General features: G+C 37.5%; 1 protein-coding gene across 2 annotated transcripts in view; it reads left to right on the top strand.

Moving 5' to 3' along the window:
• The first annotated feature begins 945 nt into the window (after positions 1–945).
• stum (stum, mechanosensory transduction mediator homolog) overlaps positions 946–20,268 on the top strand; it is a 38,674-nt gene continuing 19,351 nt past the window's right edge. Inside the window, exon 1 of one of the 2 annotated variants that reach the window (XM_006626088.3) lies at positions 946–1,414. In XM_006626088.3, the coding sequence (XP_006626151.1) occupies positions 1,246–1,414 (169 nt within the window). In that variant the 5' untranslated portion in view covers positions 946–1,245. The remainder of the gene's footprint in view (positions 1,415–20,268) is intronic. The other variant, XM_015352204.2, reaches the window with a different exon arrangement.

The raw sequence follows: 20,268 nt of genomic DNA, 5'->3' as shown, positions 1-20,268 counted from the left end.
CTAGAAAGAGACCTCTGGACTCAACCTCCTGAAGTCCAAAATTGACTAATATAAAAAATGAATTTTGACCCCTTGCTCCAGGAAAGCTAATAATGCCACCCCATGCCACCCTCTACCAATCATGTAAGAGCTGCCCCAGAAACCAAACATGTCCTGCTGTAAGCATTCACTCCTGAAAAACAGCATCAATTTCACAGACTATGACAGGTAACAGAGTGCCTGACAATAAAACACATTCACACAAAACATATACAACAAAATGTAGAGGGTAAAACATGTTTGGTTTGATAAGCACTTTCATGGAAGAATTACTGTAAATCGGTGATTTAATGAACAGTCATTTTCATGTTTGAAGAAATCTGGATCCAAAACCTCGAACATAGTCTTCAAATTTTTCATTCCACTCTGGAATACTTTGGGGTCCCACATGAGTACACAACACAGTGTATGATATACAGTAGATGAGAATAAATATAGTAAGCAGCAATACAGGAAAAGCAGACAATCTCTAAGCTCCTACAATTGATCTAGTGGCCCAAATTTACCTATGTAGACACACTCTTATTTCTCTATCAGTGTAAGAATACTGCTGGGATTTGCGTCTTTCCATTTATGGAAAACAATCATGCTGTATGACACACTCAACTTTTCAACTATAGCAAGTACATGAAGGTTAAACAGGCTTTAATAATGTGGACAGGCAGTGTTTCACTGTCCGTGAAGTCTGATGCACTTCCTGTAGTTCAACAGAGCTTAATTTCATTTTAATTTCGTTTCTATTTAAAATAAATTATTGTGAACACAATAATTTAATCACGACAGGGCAATAATTTCGGAAAAGGAATGATTGAATCTTTATCATGAACCGCGTAATTTAGACCTGCAACCCCACTCGCACCCCCTTCGGTCCAAGATTTTTTCTTTTTTAAACCTTGAAACTCAAGTGATTCCTCGGGAAAGGAGGAGCTATTTTTATATCCCCTGTGTTTGCTCAGTGGGACACTGTCGCTTTAAATTTGTCAAGCAAAACTAAATCCATTCCGCTGGCGGTTCGCAAATCTATGCAAAGAGAAACGCAGGGAGAGTACAGTATCGAAAACGCACAATCCAGTTTGCAGTCGGGTCGGGTAGCTTCTTGGAAGCGGATCCCACCCAGTAGAGCCGAGAGGCAACCGCGGAATCTGTACAACAGGTTGTGAGGGGAAAACATAACGTCTTATCTTCTCTCAGTGTTTCACTTTAAAGATGGACCAGAAAGACACAGAGATGAATGAGAAGGGACTGTCTTCCTCGACCAGTGGAGTTGTGGTCCAAGTCAGGGAGAAGAAGGGACCTCTCCGAGCTGCTATTCCTTATATGCCTTTTCCAGTTGCAGTGATCTGTTTGTTTCTCAACACTTTCGTACCCGGGCTAGGTGAGTTGCATGAAGTAGTCATTTGTCGGCGTATAATGTGTTTTAATTTACTGTTTACCCACAAAGATAATCTTCTCTTTTCTGTATAATGTGGAGGAATAATTTCCAGTGTGAAACAAAAAAGTTTTCCTGCTGTGAAAAGAAATGTTTGATTTTGTCAATATTATAGATTACTACTCGTGTTGCTACTACGAGTCCTAAGACTTTTATCATCCAACTTATCGAAGGTACAGAAGTTGATTTTTCAGAGTATGCAAACAATTTTCATTGTTCTTTTACATTGAAAAATGTTTTGGGCTGGATGTGATAACCAGTAGTTTCCGAGTAAGTTAGAGTGCCCTTGCATGTTTGACTAAAGGAACAAATATTGATGGGAAAACAGTTTTTCTAATTATTATTATTATTATTATTATTATTATTATTATTATTATTATTATACACGGTGAACGGGGGGTGGCAATGCGCTTAGCTACAGTATGCTACCTCATACCCGTTAGGTGCAGGGTTTTATTCTAGAGAGTTTGCATTTTCTTCCCGCTGTTATTTTGGAGTTTCTCTTTGTGTTCGGATTCGGCCCACCTTCCTAAAACATGCTGGCCGGAAAAAATCGGTTAATGTATCTAAACCAGTCGGATGTGTATTATCCGTGATGGACCGGCGTCCCGTGCAGGGTGTACTGTCAGGGTGTAAATCTGTCTTGCACCTTATCTCTGCAGAATCGGCTCCGGCTCGCCGCAACCCTACAGTATATGAAGCAGCACAGAGAACTGAGTTTGAAAACTAAAAAAATGTGTACTGTACTGTATGTGTTACGGATGTTTACGACTGTATGGCAGTTAAAGGAATATTCATAATAACATTAGCCACAGAAAACTAGAGACTGATATTTTTTTTTTGAACCCACAGTATATGAGTTTGATGTTTTGCTTGGGACGTTTGTCTTTGGGTTTAGCTTTTCGTACGGGTAATTTAGTCATTTCCATAGAAAAGGGCTCATTTCGTAATTGGCAAGGCTTGAAAAAGAAGATGTATCTGATTCCACTGAATTATCAACTAATATTGTTGCGTTTACTCAAGTTCACTAAGAAAGTACCTACTAAAGAAAGATAGAGACAGGCAGAGCGATCTGAAAGAACTGGTCAGACGATCTTGTTCTTGGGGAGTCAATTTCAATTCCAACTTCTTCTGACTGCTGCAGGTTTTTGTACAACTTCGAACTTAATTGCATAATTCAGCTAATTATTTGAATAAGAACGCACATCGCATGTTTTAGAAGTGTTAATTATTTGCTAATTAAAAGTACCTCTAAATCCTGCAGGATGTCAGATTTCCAGAACCAGATTTGACTGCCTCTGGCTAGTTGCTTTTTCTGGGTACGTTTACAGTACTTCCCAGAACAATGTGAGCAGACAGCACTGTCTTTTCTTTTAGCTTAGGGATGCAACAAACACATAACATAAAAAAGGACGTGTTTATGCAACCCTTTTAGGTTGTTTCAAGGAGAATAATAGCAACAGGTTTAAAGGTTCAAACGGAGGATTCTGTTTTATCTCTCAGCTAAGTCCAGTCCAGTGGCTTTAAGGGAGTTGCTGTTTTTATCATTTGCAATTTTTTAAAACATTCCACAGTGATAACAAATAATCTCTTTCACTCATACAGAATTAGATTGGGTCCTTATACTGGACTTGAAATTTGATAAGTCGGGGTCTCAACTAATTCTCTTTCTTAGGTGTGCAAGTGATTGGGTTGTGTGAGCTCTATTTATGAGTTTACTGTAGTTGGCACTTGTTCCAGCTGTATCATGATCTGCCATGATATCCTGTTTATCCTGTTGTATTTTCAAATGTGATGTAAAGATGCTTCAACTTACCTTTTGTTGTTAAAATGTTAAAAGTCATAGTGTTTTGACTGCAAGCTCTTTGTCTGATATAGCACTTGGGATCACTCTCACATTATTGTGCATTTTCACCACCAACCAATACAACTCTCTGCCTAGTGGCATTTCCCCTGTACTGTAATAGATGGTTCAGTACCTGCATGTGATTAACTGCTCAATGGGCACTCTTTTCACTGTTTTTTTTCTGCACAGTCTTTGCACTTCCAACATGTGTCTGCTTCACGTTTTTTTTTGTCCTATTCTTAATTTTCTCTGTTTTTAAATGATTTATTTCTGTACGTTTTATGTCTTGTTATATATTTTGTACGTCACCCTGTGTTTGCACCTAATCTTCAGTAAAGACTTTTTAAAGTTGTGATTAGGACCCTTTCTGTCTGCTTCTTTTGGTTTTGATCACTGTGTACAGTATATCAAGTGTGCTGTTTACAGTCCAGTATTTATCAGCGCAAGAGATTCTGGACCACGGGCCACAAACTGTCTATTCACCGGTGGCTCTGTGGCTAAGGATCTGTGCCTGTGCCTGTGCCTGGAAGGTTGCCGGTTCAAATCCCACGGCTGGCAGAGGAATCCTACTCCGTTGGGCCCCTGAGCAAGGCCCTTAACCCTAACTGCTCCAGGGGCGCTGTACAATGGCAGACCCTGCGCTCTGACCCCAAGCTTCTCTCCCTGTCTCTGTGTCTGTGTCTCCATGGAGAAAAGCTGGGGTATGTGAAAAGATGCATTCCTAATGCAAGAAATTGTATAGGGCTAATAAAGAAACATTACATTACAAAGAATGGCAAGAAGAAATTGTGAGGTTTTCAGTGAGTGAAAATAAAAAGAAATACATTTGGACGATTACATTTTGGACCTAAGAAGAGAGGCTGTGCTGACTAATATGCTGTGGCGTACAGTACGGCCGTCTGTTACCAGTTCCAAGAAGGGGGTGGATTAACTGGAGTGGAAGCAGCACTGAAACATTAATCATTTCTAGCAAAAAGAATTAAGGTGCCAGAGTGAAGAACAGAAACAGCTTCAGTGAGTCAGTGAGCAGCAACAGCAGAACAGCAGTGCCACAAAGCTCTTGGACTAGCAATGCCCATCTCTGTCAGCCGACATTATGATTATGTCGGATCTTGCTACTGTACATGATCTAAGTCAGGGGTTCCCAACCGGGGGTTCACGAGATTGTGATGGAAACGTCAATGTCAAATTAAATTCAATTTAAAACATACATGTAGATTTTTAAGTAAAATATATTCCATTAAAACAATCAAATGTAACACCTTACCATGACTTAATATGCAAAAACCAACAACAGAGTTAGCTGATAGATTTAGCCTAATTGTTGAATGTCATGTGATCATACGTTGTTAGCACGTCTTAATCCTACGTGATCATGCGTATCAAAATGGACAGATTCGTGGTTAGTAAAAGGAAATCGCCAGGAGAAGGCCAAGTCAGACAAAAGCACCAACGCTCAGTAAGTAGATGGAGGAGTATTTAAAATTTGGATTCACCTGCACTGACAGTGACAAGGCTAAACCTCAGCCTAAATGTGTGATTTGTTTGGAGCAGCTTTCAAATGAAAGTATGAAACCAGCTTTCTTGAAAAGACATTTGGAAACAAAACTTCCAAACCTGGTCACAAAACCAGTTGAATATTTCAAGGGAAAGTTAGCCAATTTAAAACAGCAGCAGGTCATTACCAGTGCAAATGGCCATTGTGTGAGCTTTAAATGCTTGTTGTGAGCTATTAAATAGTCTAATTAATAAATAATAAGGTAATAATAAGAATAAAAAAAGCAACAGAAGTAATATTAATATTTTACAAAGTGAAAAGAAGCATGTTAAAAGGGTTGTTATAACATTTATCTACATTTATTGAAAGGTTTGATTTAGTTAAAATCTTAAGGGGGTACTTGAGACAAATAAGTTAGGTCTAAGGAGTTCAGCTGACAAAGAAGGTTGGGAACCCCTGATCTAAGTCATTATATTTGCACTGTAACCACATGAGGGAGCATTTGAGTTCACATCAGAAGAGTTTTGTTCTTACATCTAAGAGTAATGCCATGTTTTCAACCAACAGGGAGCCAATTTACATTTTAAACTGTAGTTTTCATTTTGTGTCCACCCAGTGTGGAGTTACCAGTTGTTTCTTTACATTGTGGCTAACAGCAGTGACTGTAACCAGAATGAGGACCCACACACCCGTTGAACTGTTTGTCTTTGGACATACAGTAAGCTCCACAGTGTCTTACAGGAGAATTAATGCCGATTGCAGGAGCAGTGCTTCTGTCACTGTGGTCAGTGCAAGTCGGCAGGCCCCTAAGAAGTTCATGTTTCGTCGAGAGAGCTTGGGCGGACGAATCCCAGTTCTAGCCCCATAGGGGCTCTTCCAGCTATGTGCTGCCAGTTTGAATAGTCCTGGTCAGTGACTTGAGCCGGACTGAAACGTAAAGACTCAGGGTTAAAAAATAAGCAGCATTTGTGATTGATAAAGCCAGTTGGCTTTGAAACTTGTTTTGACTGTTTCTTTCTGTATTAAAAACCCATAATGCTGCAATGTTAACCAGTAATTATAAATTACTTATTTGTACGATCAGAGGAGATTAAAACATATAGTTTATTAAATGGGGATTTAATGGCCTTACAAGAGTGTGTGTACACTGATGTCTTCCTCGAAGTCTGCAGACCCATTCCAATATATTATACTCTTCTCACTGTGTAAATGAATGGTCTTATCTATCTGTTCTGTGAAACTTTATTAACCGTAGTTAATTTTTCGGTATCCATTTCTGTAACACACACTGACACTAGATTTAAACTCTTGTTGGTTGTAGTGTTTTATTGAAAAACCTTTGAACTGCTAGATATGAGAAATTTCCATTAGCAAACTTTTATTTCTTTTTCATTTCTGACCAGTATAGTCATCTGTGAGCAGTAGATCCAGTATATCAGTATCATATCAGTTTTCTGTACATAATGCAATGTATAATAAGAAAAAAACCTTCTTGAGTATTACTACATTTGAGTGTTGAAAAAAACATAACAATACACATTTGCCTGTAACAGAGTCAGAATAAAAGAATAACGCTAATATGTTGTAAATTCTGTTTCTATCAAAAACAAATGTTTAGTAATATCCAACATTATTATTATTATAGTTTAAGATAAAAAACAGAAAAACTGGTTAACACCACAGGCAAATTACTGCCTTACCATAGGTATGTTTTTTTATTGTACTGCAATCTAATAAAAGTAACATAAATATTTGGTAATACTTAATGGGACAAGAAATATACAGCAATTCAAACATTTTTTGTATATTAGGCTTCCTCAGTCAGATGTTCATTTTGATATTGCAATCAATCCAGAGCTGAAAACATATAAATTATATAGAGTGCTATAAAAAAGCAATGATGAAGATTAATATCAAATTATTAACAGTAAGTGGACAAAAGGCCCAAAAGGAAGGCGGTCTAAGTTAAATCCCCATCCAGTTAAAAATAAAATAAATTTTCTTTTATTATTTTCTTGTTGCCCCTTTTCCCTTCTTTGTGAAATCTACATATTTGTAGATGTCTGTGAAGAATGCAGGAATTGAACAGCTTCAGTAAATGTAATGAAATGTCACACTGAAAAATTGATATCACTGTGCAAATGATATTGTCAAAGACAAATCAGACATCAAACTGCTTCAAAGTGATGCACTCTTAATCAAATTCAGTGTAATGTAACTGATATTAATGCAAGTTTTTCTTAAGGTCAGGCTACTTTTAGTAAAACTATGCTTTTATTAATTAAAGTCTGATAACATACTGTGGTGACAACATGCTTTACAATTTTATTTTAGAGTTAACCTCCAACTTCAATACAAGATCTTTGTTTTGACAGGTTTTGCTATATTCTTCCTTTCTTCATTCACCCTTGACTTTAGTTTTTCCTTGCTGTTTCCAAATTACAAAGTGATGATTTTAACACCACAACCCACAGAGAGTTGTCTTTCTCTGAGTCAATGGTGCCACCATGACTTAAAAAGAATGAAGTACACAAAAAAACAAGAGTTTCGAGGTAATCCGTTTTTGTAGATAGATTGAATGTAGATAAAATCGTAACACCTAAATTAATCAATCTACATAATCTGGAGAAGCTCCAAATATTTTCAGTTATGCTACATGCTATATAAATGTGTTTTTATTCATACTGGACATAGTGTCATATGTAAGAGTATGGAAGTGAGCAAAGGGCATCGTGGTTGTATTTGCTTTATTCCTTGTGTACAATAAACAAATGCTTTAAAAATAAATGATCAGATTGACTGTAAATAGTGACACAAACTGCCTACACATCTTATACCTTCCAATAAGGTTCAGCTAAATTTCAAGTGAAAAACTACTACAAGCAACAACAAAAAAATAATATTTACATACTGTATCATCATTTTTCCTGGATTTGCTCCTTTCAGCCTTTGCAGTTACAGTCCATACAGAAAACAAGAAAAAAGCTCTGACCTGGATCAACAAGCTTTGAATACCACCCTGCATGTGTCTTGTACACTGTAAGAGACACTTTTCCATGATTAATTTGCAGAATGTTGCCATGAAGTGCCACTCCACTGGCATGAAGTCATTCATCACTCAGAGTGGAAGAAATGTAATTCCTTATTGGCCATTCAATCACTCTATGACCTGTCATTGAGAGAAATAAGAGACTAACAGGGTTCACGCACATTAATATAGCAGGCTTTGTCGGAACAGTGCAATCAGACAGCTAGCCGGTAGTGCCTTTTCTAATCACAGAATATATAATGTCTGAAGATGTCTTTTTATAAGCCCGGTATAAAAAGATGTCTTTTTACAAGACACGTATTTTTCTTTTTATTGCTGTTTTCCTGATTCCCATTTTCTTGTGATCCCAATAGTCTCTGTAATGTCTGCCTCTGTATAATTTACAAACATTCATCTCAAGGGGTTTCTGTTGTCAAGTCTTATCGTGAAACTTTTGTTTCAAATGCTACACTTTTTTACAGACGTGCCAGCCAGATTAGCTCTTGGTCTCTTTATCAATTCATAAATATGGGTCTTCAGATTATAATAGAGGGCTTTCCCAGAACATGAGTTTCATCTGAGGGAAAAGAGAATCCATCAGCCACTCCTTAAGCAAGTAATAATTGTGATGAAATAGAAAGCTAATATAAAGGCCTGGTTTCATTTGTTTTTTGTTCTTCACAAGCGTGAAATACACTGTTTGATTAATAAACTGCATAGCTTTAATATTTATACTTATATCTTTAACCAGGCCCTGAAAAAACAGTTTTTTTGAAGTGTTTTACACATAACTGTACCTTTAATGAAGGGAATGTTTTGAGTAATCAACTGTAAAACACCAAAATGTCTAACTGTGAGAATAATTAGGTTAATTTCAAAGTGATGAACTGAAAATATTTACTTTTGCTACTGTGTCAGTGTCACAAATCTGGAAGCTTCATCTCGTAAACAGAAAACAATCAGCCTTATCAGCTGCCTTCGGGAAAAGTGTATGTTTTTATGATTATTTGATTTTTAGTAAAATAGACTACACTGTTTTATAGTCTTTCCCACAACCTTGAATCTCTAAATCTTCATTAATTTCATTTTCCAGTTAGAGAAAGATCACATCCTTTCTTATATTAAGTTCTATACTAATTCTTGGCCAGACATAAACAAAAATAAACATTCACTGGGCCCAATGCTCTGCTCCACTGTGGCAAGGCATTTCCTGTGTCATTCATTAAAGTCTTCAGTTGAACCGATTTTGGACTCCAAAAATGTAGTCCAAGTGTCCTGTCTTTTCAGTAACTGACTTTTTCATAGAGGGCGGTCTTAGAATATTTACTTAAATAATATTCTTAACTAATACTATTAAATTAATATAAACTGCTGTATTGGCACAAGAGTGACAAACAAAACCCCCCAGTAGTGCACTTTATTAATGAATTCATCTTTGCTTGTGGTTTTAGCACAAAACAGGTAGAGTAAGTAAAGAGTTTGCCACAGAGCACTTTACAGAATTATATTGCAACAGTTGACCTTGTGGGCGCAGGGAGGAGAGGAAAACAAAATATAAAGTTTGGAACTCCCAGGACTTACAGTGTGTTTAAACACCCCCCCCCCCCCTACAGGCAATGTGTTTGTAGTGCAGTACATACTTTGTAATTAGCCATGAACAATCTCTGCTATGACAAGGGTAGAGCTCCTGATGTCCTGGATTTCTTGTCAGATGGCAGGATCTCTACCCCTGACATAGTAGAGTCATAGTAAAGTAGCCCAGGTTTCCTGGGTCTGACATCTTGAGTAGTGTTTTAGGTTCTGATGTCGCGGGTCTTCAGGGCATGTGTGCCTGGCGTCCAAACTCAGCACTGTGATCCAGGCAGTGGAAAAAGAAAAGCATATCCAGGACTGGACAGCATAGCAAAGGTTACAAACAAAAGGAGGCCATTGAGCTCATATAGCTTGTTTGGTACAGTAGTTTCATCTAACTAAGCTCATCATCCAGCCCTTTTTTTAAAAAAAAGGCTATCAAGGATATTTACTTCAACAAAATGGCTTGATTTCTTGTGCCTTATTTTAATTTCCATATGAAATGTTTTTTTTCAAACGAACTTACTATAGAAAATAAACGATAATGCTGAAAATGTCTTTGGAAAGCATAGAGAGAATGAAGGAGGCAAACTGTATATGGTCTGATTTGATAAAGTACTCACAATCACAGTGGAAATATTTTATTCTGTAGCTTTTGAATCCTCATCATCAGAATCTGTGAAGCAAATTAATATAATCACATCTTCCTAAGGCTCTCATTTAAGACATCAACATAATGTGTCACCCATATAATCATCCCCCTCAAAATATGTGTTACAGCCACTTTTTATGACATGTTCTTTGTAGGCCATGAATTGAGTGTGGGTGATTTTCTAAGTGACACATTTGGTTCATGAGTGTCTCCTACATGCAGTGTTCAGATTCTCTACAATGCTCTGTACAAGTACTGTAACTCTTTATAATTAAGGAAGAATAACACAAAATGAAATTAGAAAGAAAATAACCAAGTAAGAAATGACTGGTGAGTTCCTATTGTATGTATGCTTTCTTTTGTTCAAGAAATCTAGATCGATCTTAAAAAGGCGGTACAGCTTGTGTTTAACTTACTTGAAAATTCCCGATTTTCATATACCATAAACCAGATAATGTGAAAGAGTGGGGTAGATGATTAAATCAGTTAAATGCTGGGCAAAACAGAACCTTATTTCAAAAACACAGTGATGTTCATAGAGCATATTTGTTCAAGAAAAAGCATGACAAACAGCAACACTGATTTTTTTGAATGATTTTCATAAGGTACCTTCACTTGTTTAAATCGTCTGTTGACTGCTGGTTTAGTGTTTTGTTGTAGTGCTGTGGCATTGAAATCCAGGTACCATCTATAAAGCCATCATAGGCAAAAACCAGCAGAAACATAGGAAATCAAAGATTTTAAAAGATGAACAGATCTCAACATTTAATTGTTTCTTTAAATACTGGCAATGTGTCTCAGTGCAATAAATATAAAAAGTGCTGTCAATTAATACAATTTATATTCAAGATTTTGTAAATCTTAATTACCATAAAATCCTTTCCTACTGTATATTCAAGCTGCTCCTGGGAAAAATCCTTGCTGGTTTTTTTTATGTGTCACTTCTCAGGCTCTTGCTATAAACCTCTCGTAACTCGTATAAGGAAAATAAATTCAGCTAATTTTAACTTATACAATAATACATTAATAATACAATTCCTGAGAGACCCTATAAACTTCTCTGGTTTATTGACCACAATGTGGCATCAGTACAACCTCCCTTATTTGTGATTTGTTAAAGTTTGCCACGTGGTGATAAATCACTTTGTATTTTATTTAGATTATTTACATACTGTATGTACTATGTATTATTTAAGTATGCAGAATGAACTGTACCAGAGCCACACATCAAATAAAAGGGCATCAGTCTTTCATTTATGTTTCTTGTGTAAATTATTTAGTTAAAATCAATTAGTTTTATTCGATATTCCCTCCACCCCAATTAATGAATACTACTGTACATGTTACTTTACTTTTTATGAATACGTGGAGAAGGTATAGTGCAACTTTCTCTCCTTTTTGACAGAACTTTTGACATGTTTCAATTATAAATATTTTAATGTTTTTTTAAATAAAAAAAAATATTTAAGAAATAAAAGCATAACACATCTCAATACTGGAAATGAACTTGTTCCATAGCAGCCTGTTAAAATACAACTGTAAAAGGGTAAGCAATTACACAATTAACAAAATACAATATTGTAATACTGTATGTGAAGCACAAGGCATTAATACTGTCTTACTTTCTCTGCTTCTTCTAAATAAGTTTAAGAATCTGCCCATTCATCAATGTGGTAAAAGTTAAAATATTTAAATACAGACAAGAAATATAATGTAGGTAGTAAACAAAACCTTCCACATTCCATAAAGATGTGCCAGTATTGATAATATAACTGAAATATTTCTAATCGAATATTAAGTTTAAGTGGCAAAAACAAAATGGATGCCACTTCGTATTAAAAACGAACAATATGAAAATCTGTACCGAAGCACTTCATTTAAGGGGTATCATAATTGGTAGCTGGATTAAATTCATTCTTAATGGTGCAGTGCTGGAAGTCGGAACCATTTCAGTGCCTCCTGGGAGAGAGCCGAGTTGAACAGCTGTATATCCTCAGTGTCACTTTCTGCTGTGGCCTCTCACCTCATGATGAAACACATCACAGCTTCCTCAGACTCTCATTCTAGGCTTAGTCTCCATAAGTGGGAGATAGCAGGTCACCGATAAACTTATTTTGTGTTTTGTCAATTGCTTTTTGGTTGCATGAAAAATAATATTTCTCCTACGGATAATTTTACAGAAATTTCACAAGATGACACAGTGTTGCAACTGTGCTTTGGAAAAAAAACTGTTAGCTTTTTTTCCTTCCATGACTAGGATTACAGTATGTGGACATGAATTTATTTTGTGAGCACTGGCTGTAGTTTGTAATGGAGTATTCATACAGTATATTTACATTACATTAAGAATTACTCTTAAATGGGGGTGGACATTGACTTAAATGTAAGTTAAATCTAGCAGTTGCTTTTATTTAAAATATTGTTGTTTCATGGTAAGGATAATTTTAAAGCACTACCAAACTTGTATCGATACTGAATAAAGCATTGAAAAATACATTGCAGAAAACACTGCCCTGTTTTAAATGTAAAATCACGTCTAGATTTCAAAGTGCTTACAATCTGAAGCATTTGCACAGTTATAGTACAATAAACGTGCAAGACTCCAAACAAGGCAGCTACAGTTTACTGTTATGTACAGTTTAGAAAATTCAGATTAGTTGCCTTGAGAATGTGATATACAGTAGCTTGTTTAGTTCACATGCACAGCTCATGTTGTGCAAAATGCATTCAAGATTGGTTAGTTTGTCAAAAAGAGTAGTGCAGCACCAGAAATTTCTTAAAGGTTCTTCCGTTAGCATAGGTGCAGCTCTAGTGATCCTATTGGTACATCTAGTGATCAAGTAAGAATATTTTGGTCTCTTCACAAAGATGGCATTGTATGGAACTGAAAAAAGTCTTCTCAACTTTGCAACAAAGTGCTTACTGTAAATTATACTTTAAACATGTAGCAAAATATTTTTTTCCACAAGACAAGACAAAATTGGAACTTTTTGGTCTAAAAGCAAAGCATATGAAGCTAACCCAACATAGGTTCTCACTCACTTATCACCATCAATGATGTATCACCATCAATGCTTGTGCGATGATCTCCGCTGGCTGGTGGTTGTGACAACTGGAGTGGCTTAAGTAGAAGAAAGTGAATGTCCTTGAGTGGCCCAGTCAGATTCCTGACTTGAATCCTATTAAGAAGTCTCTGTGGAAAGTCTTCAAAACTGTTGTCCATAAGTGACCCACCAATACAGTGAGAAAGCTTTTGCAAATCTGAGAAGAAGAATGGGCAATCATTATACCAAGCCGGTGTGTAAAACTGGTAGAGACCTACCCAGAAAGACTTACCTTCCACCTAATATTGAGTTCATGGGCCTGAATTCAAATTAAATAATAATAATAATAATCATAATAATTGCTTACACTTATAAAGCGCTTTTCTGGACACTCCACTCAAAGCGCTTTACAGGTAAAGGGGACCCCTCCACCACCACCAATGTGCAGCATCCACCTGGATGATGCGACGGCAGCCATAGTGCGCCAGAACGCTCACCACACATCAGCTATCAGTGGGGAGGAGAGCAGAGTAATGTAGCCAATTCATATAGGGGGATTATTAGGAGGCCATGATTGGTAAGGGCCAATTGGAAATTTTGGCCAGGACACCGGGGTTACACACCTACTCTTTTCGAGAAGCGCCCTGGGATTTTTAATGACCACAGAGAGTCAGGACCTCGGTTTTACGTCTCATCCGAAGGACGGCGCCTGTTTACAGTATAGTGTCCCCGTCACTAAACTGGGGCATTAGGACCCACATGGACCACAGGGTGAGCGCCCCCTGCTGGCCCCACTAACACCTCTTCCAGCAGCAACCTTAGTTTTTCCCAGGAGATCTCACATCCAGGTACTGACCAGGCTCACCCCTGCTTAGCTTCAGTGGGTTGCCAGTTGTGAGTTGCAGGGTGATATGGCTGCTAAATTATATACTTATATACACATTATATTATATAAACTAACTATGTTACTGTAGTTCAGTTTTTTATTTCTCTTTAGTTTTTGCTGATATTTGCTGTAACTTATTTAACCCTTAGAGGTCTACAGTTGAACTGTGCTGTGAGTGTATGTGTGTCTGTATCTTTGTGTGTCCTGTGATGGAGTGGTATCCCATCCAGGGTATACCTTGTACATGTTGCTTCCTGAGATAGGCCCTCACTCTCCTGTGACCCTAAATTGGAGAAATCTGTTAAAATGGATGGATTCATGGGTGTTATTTATATATATATATTCCTATTCAGATTATTTTTATGTTACTTACTGTACAATTTTGTTGATTTATTCATTCATTTTAATGCATGAACAGTAGTACACTCATTGATTGACTAGTTTGAGTCACATTTATAATTTATGGGTTGCATAATTCATCTTTGAGTATTAAGCATTATGTTACCACCGTGGCATTAGAGATTCATGAACGATTTGGTATAGTAAGGCCTTTTCTTCCACTTCTGTGTAATTGCAGCAGCATTCCTCACTTTCTAATAATGAACGAAAACATCCGTTGTGCCACGCAGACTTCGATCTTGTAATAGTATTGTTACCCGTTTGCAGCTTGATGATACCTCAAGCTAAACAGTACAGGGCCTCATCAGTATTGGGATGGAAAGCCTCTTAGGAAAATTATGTTACTATTGTAGGTGGTGTTTGAGGTGCAGTAGGTGAAACTCTGCCCTCTGGATCAGAATTTCTAAGCCAATGGTCCATTATGGTTATCAGGGATACTGTAATGTAGTAGTTGCTAACCATTTGAAAACAATGTTAATTCAAAGTTCTCCCTTTTTGGTCATTAAACATTCCAAGGCACTGTTCATAAGAGGACATCAACCCTGGAATCCAGGCTAAATCCCACTCTGGCCCTGAACAATCTCACCTACCCAAATGCTCAATTTCTCCATCTGATTTCCTGTGAAGTGTGGTCTCGGGAGCTTAATGGCTACTGTACACTTACTGTAAGTGGATTCCGTCATACACTGTATATAAAGCTTGGGATTCTTTAGGATGAAAATCGCTATATAAAGATAATTATTATTATTTCTAGGCTGAGGATTTAAGTCCCAGAAAATTAGGGTAACAGAAGATTTTTCTGACCCATAAGCCTGGGTTTGGCGTAGTTACAAAACCAGCAATCAGGGGATTCATGGAAGTGTTTTAAAACGAACAGTCATGCTTCACAGACATAATGCTAGATACAGAAAGAGTGAAAAAGTCCAAAAAACATCTGGGAGCACTATAAGCTTACCTTCTGTGCATACACAATCAGTTCACAGGCAGTTCTGAAGAAACCATCTGCTGCTGCCAGTACAGGAGACACAGTAAAATTGAGTCCATCACTGAAGAGTCAGCATTGAAAAAAGAAGAGAATAAACAATTTCTGTAAGGAAAATGACAAATCACTTGAAGCTATGCTATCATGGATGATTGCCATTCAGTGTTTCATATGCCACCAAATTGGTAAGAAGCTATCAAAGCCAGAGGGAGTCAGAGAAACCCAAATCACCTGCATCTATTCAGAAGTTAGTGGTTGATTACAGTAATCAGATATGCATCTTAGCAGTGGGAAGGTTTGCTCAGAGAAAAGGAGAAGAATAGAAGAATTACTTTGATTTTACATTAGTTTGTGTTACTGCATGAAAGAAGGCACATAATGTTAATGCATATGATGCTAACAAATGTAGGAAAATTTTAAGAATTTAGGCCTTTCTTGCATATACAGTATAGTAGAATGCATTCTAAATACTGCATTGAACTATATGTTAAAAAAAACTGTCATGCCATAATTTCCTGCTGGATAAATGAGAAATAAGACTGATGAAACCTCCATTATGATGAAAGTGGGCAATTTGATACCTGCTGAACAACAACTTTGCACAATTTGTTACTTGTTTTTTATGGCATGCAAGCTATTTGGCTGAAGCACCAGTGCCAGAGGAAGAAGTTAATGTATCATCTGACACAAACAAAGAAGCTGGGATGATTACCATAATAACTAATGCACAATTACAACTAGAGCTCATGCATTCAGACATTCAGTCCCTCATGAAGAAAACATGGGAACAACAACAATGATATTTCTTCAGTTGTGTGATGACCGACACAGGAAAAGAAGCAACACTACTGTTTGAATTTAAAACATGATGGAATTCCCTATTTGGCATGTTGAAAATCTATGAACTGAGAAAAAAAAATGTTCAAAAAGATTTTACTGACATGAAGTTGTAAATCTACTTCAGAGGAGAAGAGTTCAATGTAATTTCTAGCATTATATCAGCCCTTCATCTGATTAGATTGCAATAGCTGCTGTAGACATGCAAATCTCCTTATCACCAAAGTTCATGTTGCATCAGTTCAGATCACAAACTTCATCTCTCAGCCATTTACTCTCCAAATCAATGAGAACAGTGATCTCAGAACATTGTAAAATGCATCTGATGTACTGCAGTGCTTATACTACCCACTTACCCTTGATGACCAGCATTCTCCACTTTCCATTGGATGGGACGCCAGTCCATTGCAGGGCCTACACAGACACCAACATTTATACACTCACACCAGGGCCAGTTGTCACAGAAGCCAATTAATCTAACAGTATGTCTTTGGACCGTGGGAGGAAACTGGAGCAGATTGAATCATAAATGCCATAAATCATAAATACCAAAGATTTCTGGAGGTCTGTGATTTTATTTTCCATTTTGAAAAAGTGTGACAGGCTGAGGCATACCCCTACAAGGGAAATGTGACACACACGCTTTGCTTCAGGCATGTCACACAATAAGCAGCAGTGGTTTCAATGCATGAGCTGAGCAGCCTGGTACAGTTGGAACAGTTTGCCTGTCTGAGGCTATATGAAACTGGTGCATACTAAAACTACTTTTTTCTACATTGTGGACTTTTCTGAATTGCCCATCTACAGTATATACTCTACCTATAAGGGACTATACCATGAACATCCCTGGTTAAATTAATTTTTAATCCTGAAATAAAAAACGTTTAATTTGCGTCTTTTCTCAAGGGCTTGGGAATGTTGCCTTCAGAGGTTCTACATTTCCCCTCCATTTCCATTCCTACATTTCCATTTATGATTAATGATGCCACTTACAGATTAGTTGTTTAATTTTCTGCAGGATTCCAAGTAGTGCACTCACAAAGATGACAGACAAAACTATCATGTCAAAAACTAAGGCTAATTACAAAACCAACTATTTGACAAAATCTGATTACCCTCTGGACACCACATACAAGAAAAATACACAATTCAGACAGGCCTAAATGGGTGCTTAGCACTAATTGTGGCTAAACAGCAGGATGTGATTGAAACAGTAACTACAGTATATAATTTCATCCCAGAAAAGTGTTGTAAAGTCTGAATGTTTTTTGAAGGGCATTTTTATGTCATGATATCTAGTTTAAAAAAGTCTAACAATCTATTTTCTAAGAAATACGTGGAAAAAATAAACCATTTTTATTTTCACTTGAACTGTTAATGACTTGAAAGTGTGAAAGAACAAAAGCTGTGAACCATGTTGAGTTAGTTAGAACCCTATCAATTGCTGACTTTTTTCAAGAAAAAAAACAATGTGGATTTAGAAATACCACCTATTGGTCATTCTGAATGAAAAAATAGAATAGGGTCTGAAATCTAAAAATTATACAAGAAATATTAAACAAGGGACCATATGTCTTACATTTTATGAGTACCCATAACATCTTTTATGTGACAGACAGATGATTTGAACAAATATATAGATATAGTACAATATACAGTGCCTTGCGAAAGTATTCGGCCCCCTTGAACTTTTCAACCTTTTGCCACATTTCAGGCTTCAAACATAAAGATATAAATTTTTTATTTTATGTTAAGAATCACCAACAAGTGGGACACAATTGTGAAGTGGAACGAAATCTATTGGATTTTTGAAACTTTTTTAACTAATAAAAAAATGAAAAGTGGGGCGTGCAAAATTATTCGGCCCCCTTGCGTTAATACTTTGTAGAGCCACCTTTTGCTGCGATTACAGCTGCAAGTCGCTTGGGGTATGTCTCTATCAGTTTTGCACATCGAGAGACTGAAATTCTTGCCCATTCTTCCTTGCAAAACAGCTCGAGCTCAGTGAGGTTGGATGGAGAGCGTTTGTGAACAGCAGTTTTCAGCTCTTTCCACAGATTCTCGATTGGATTCAGGTCTGGACTTTGACTTGGCCATTCAAACACCTGGATACGTTTATTTGTGAACCATTCCTTTGTAGATTTTGCTGTATGTTTGGGATCATTGTCTTGTTGGAAGATAAATCTCCGTCCCAGTTTCAGATCTTTTGCAGACTCCAACAGGTTTTCATCCAGAATGGTCCTGTATTTGGCTGCATCCATCTTCCCCTCAATTTTAACCATCTTCCCTGTCCCTGCTGAAGAAAAGCAGGCCCAAACCATGATGCTGCCACCACCATGTTTGACAGTGGGGATGGTGTGTTGAGGGTGATGAGCTGTGTTGCTTTTACGCCAAACATATCGTTTTGCATTGTGGCCAAAAAGTTCGATTTTGGTTTCATCTGACCAGAGCACCTTCTTCCACATGTTTGGGGTGTCTCCCAGGTGGCTTGTGGCAAACTTTAGACGAGACCTTTTATGGATATCTTTGAGAAATGGCTTTCTTCTTGCCACTCTTCCATAAAGGCCAGATTTGTGCAGTGTAAGACTGATTGTTGTCCTATGGACAGACTCTCCCACCTCAGCTGTAGTTCTCTGCAGTTCATCCAGAGTGATCATGGGCCTCTTGGCTGCATCTCTGATCAGTCTTCTCCTTGTCTGAGCTGAAAGTTTAGAGGGACGGCCAGGTCTTGGTAGATTTGCAGTGGTCTGATACTCCTTCCATTTCAAGATGATCGCTTGCACAGTGCTCCTTGGGATGTTTGAAGCTTGGGAAATCTTTTTGTATCCAAATCCGGCTTTAAACTTCTCCACAACAGTATTACGGACCTGCCTGGTGTGTTCCTTGGTCTTCATGATGCTCTCTGCGCTTTCAACAGAACCTTGAGACTATCACAGAGCAGGTGCATTTATACAGAGACTTGATTACACACAGGTGGATTCTATTTATCACCATCAGTCATTTAGGACAACATTGGATCATTCAGAGATCCTCGCTGAACTTCTGGAGTGAGTTTGCTGCACTGAAAGTAAAGGGGCCGAATAATTTTGCACGCCCCACTTTTCATTTTTTTATTAGTTAAAAAAGTTTCAAAAATCCAATAGATTTCGTTCCACTTCACAATTGTGTCCTACTTGTTGGTGATTCTTCACATAAAATAAAAAATTTATATCTTTATGTTTGAAGCCTGAAATGTGGCAAAAGGTTGAAAAATTCAAGGGGGCCGAATACTTTCGCAAGGCACTGTATATCTTTAAAGGCATACAGAATAAAACACATGAAGTCGCCTGAGGAGAGGTCAGAAGAGCATGACAACATGCTGTAAGAAAGGTGACAGATGAGAGGAGTCCATCTGACCCATCTTACTTGCCTTGCATGCAACTGATCCAAGTGGCTCATCCAGTCACTTCTTGGGCAATTCCAAGGAATCGGCTTCAACAGTGTGGCTGTATACAGCATCTTTCCCAAAACCCTTGTATAAATGTCTCCTCTTCTTTTGTTGAAGCAGTGGTTTAATTCAAGAATTGGCTGGATGAGCTCTTTGGATCAATTAGATACTAAACACGCCAGCTGGGCATAGTGGCCTCTTCTCATTTATAACCCTACTGATGTTCTTATGTTCTTAGTCTTAAATGCACTTCACTATAATTTCCACGTATGGCACTCTATAGTTATGTGCTATTTCTTAAATAATCTATCCTACAGTGTTAATTCCATGTATTTTTGTGACAGCATTGGACTTTTATAAGGGGTTTCACATCTTCCAAAAGCTCAGTACCACCCGCCACCCTCCTTTCAGTTTCCACAGCTACGAACACTGCAAAACTGCCTTTGCATATTGATGTTGCACTATATTGTAGCTTTGCAGTAAGAAGGGCAATTTTTTACTGCCCATTTGTTGGATGGCTACATAGAGGCTTAAGCCTTTTTTTGATAGTGTAAGCACAAAGCAGATGCTCACTCAGGAGTGTCAAAAGGCAATGCCCCCAGTGTGTTTGTTTCACACCCACAAGTGTG

Source organism: Lepisosteus oculatus, chromosome 2 (assembly GCF_040954835.1).
Source record: "Lepisosteus oculatus isolate fLepOcu1 chromosome 2, fLepOcu1.hap2, whole genome shotgun sequence".
Taxonomy (NCBI): domain Eukaryota; kingdom Metazoa; phylum Chordata; class Actinopteri; order Semionotiformes; family Lepisosteidae; genus Lepisosteus; species Lepisosteus oculatus.
Note: the sequence above shows the minus strand (reverse complement) of the source record. Positions and strands in the feature narration are given on the sequence as shown.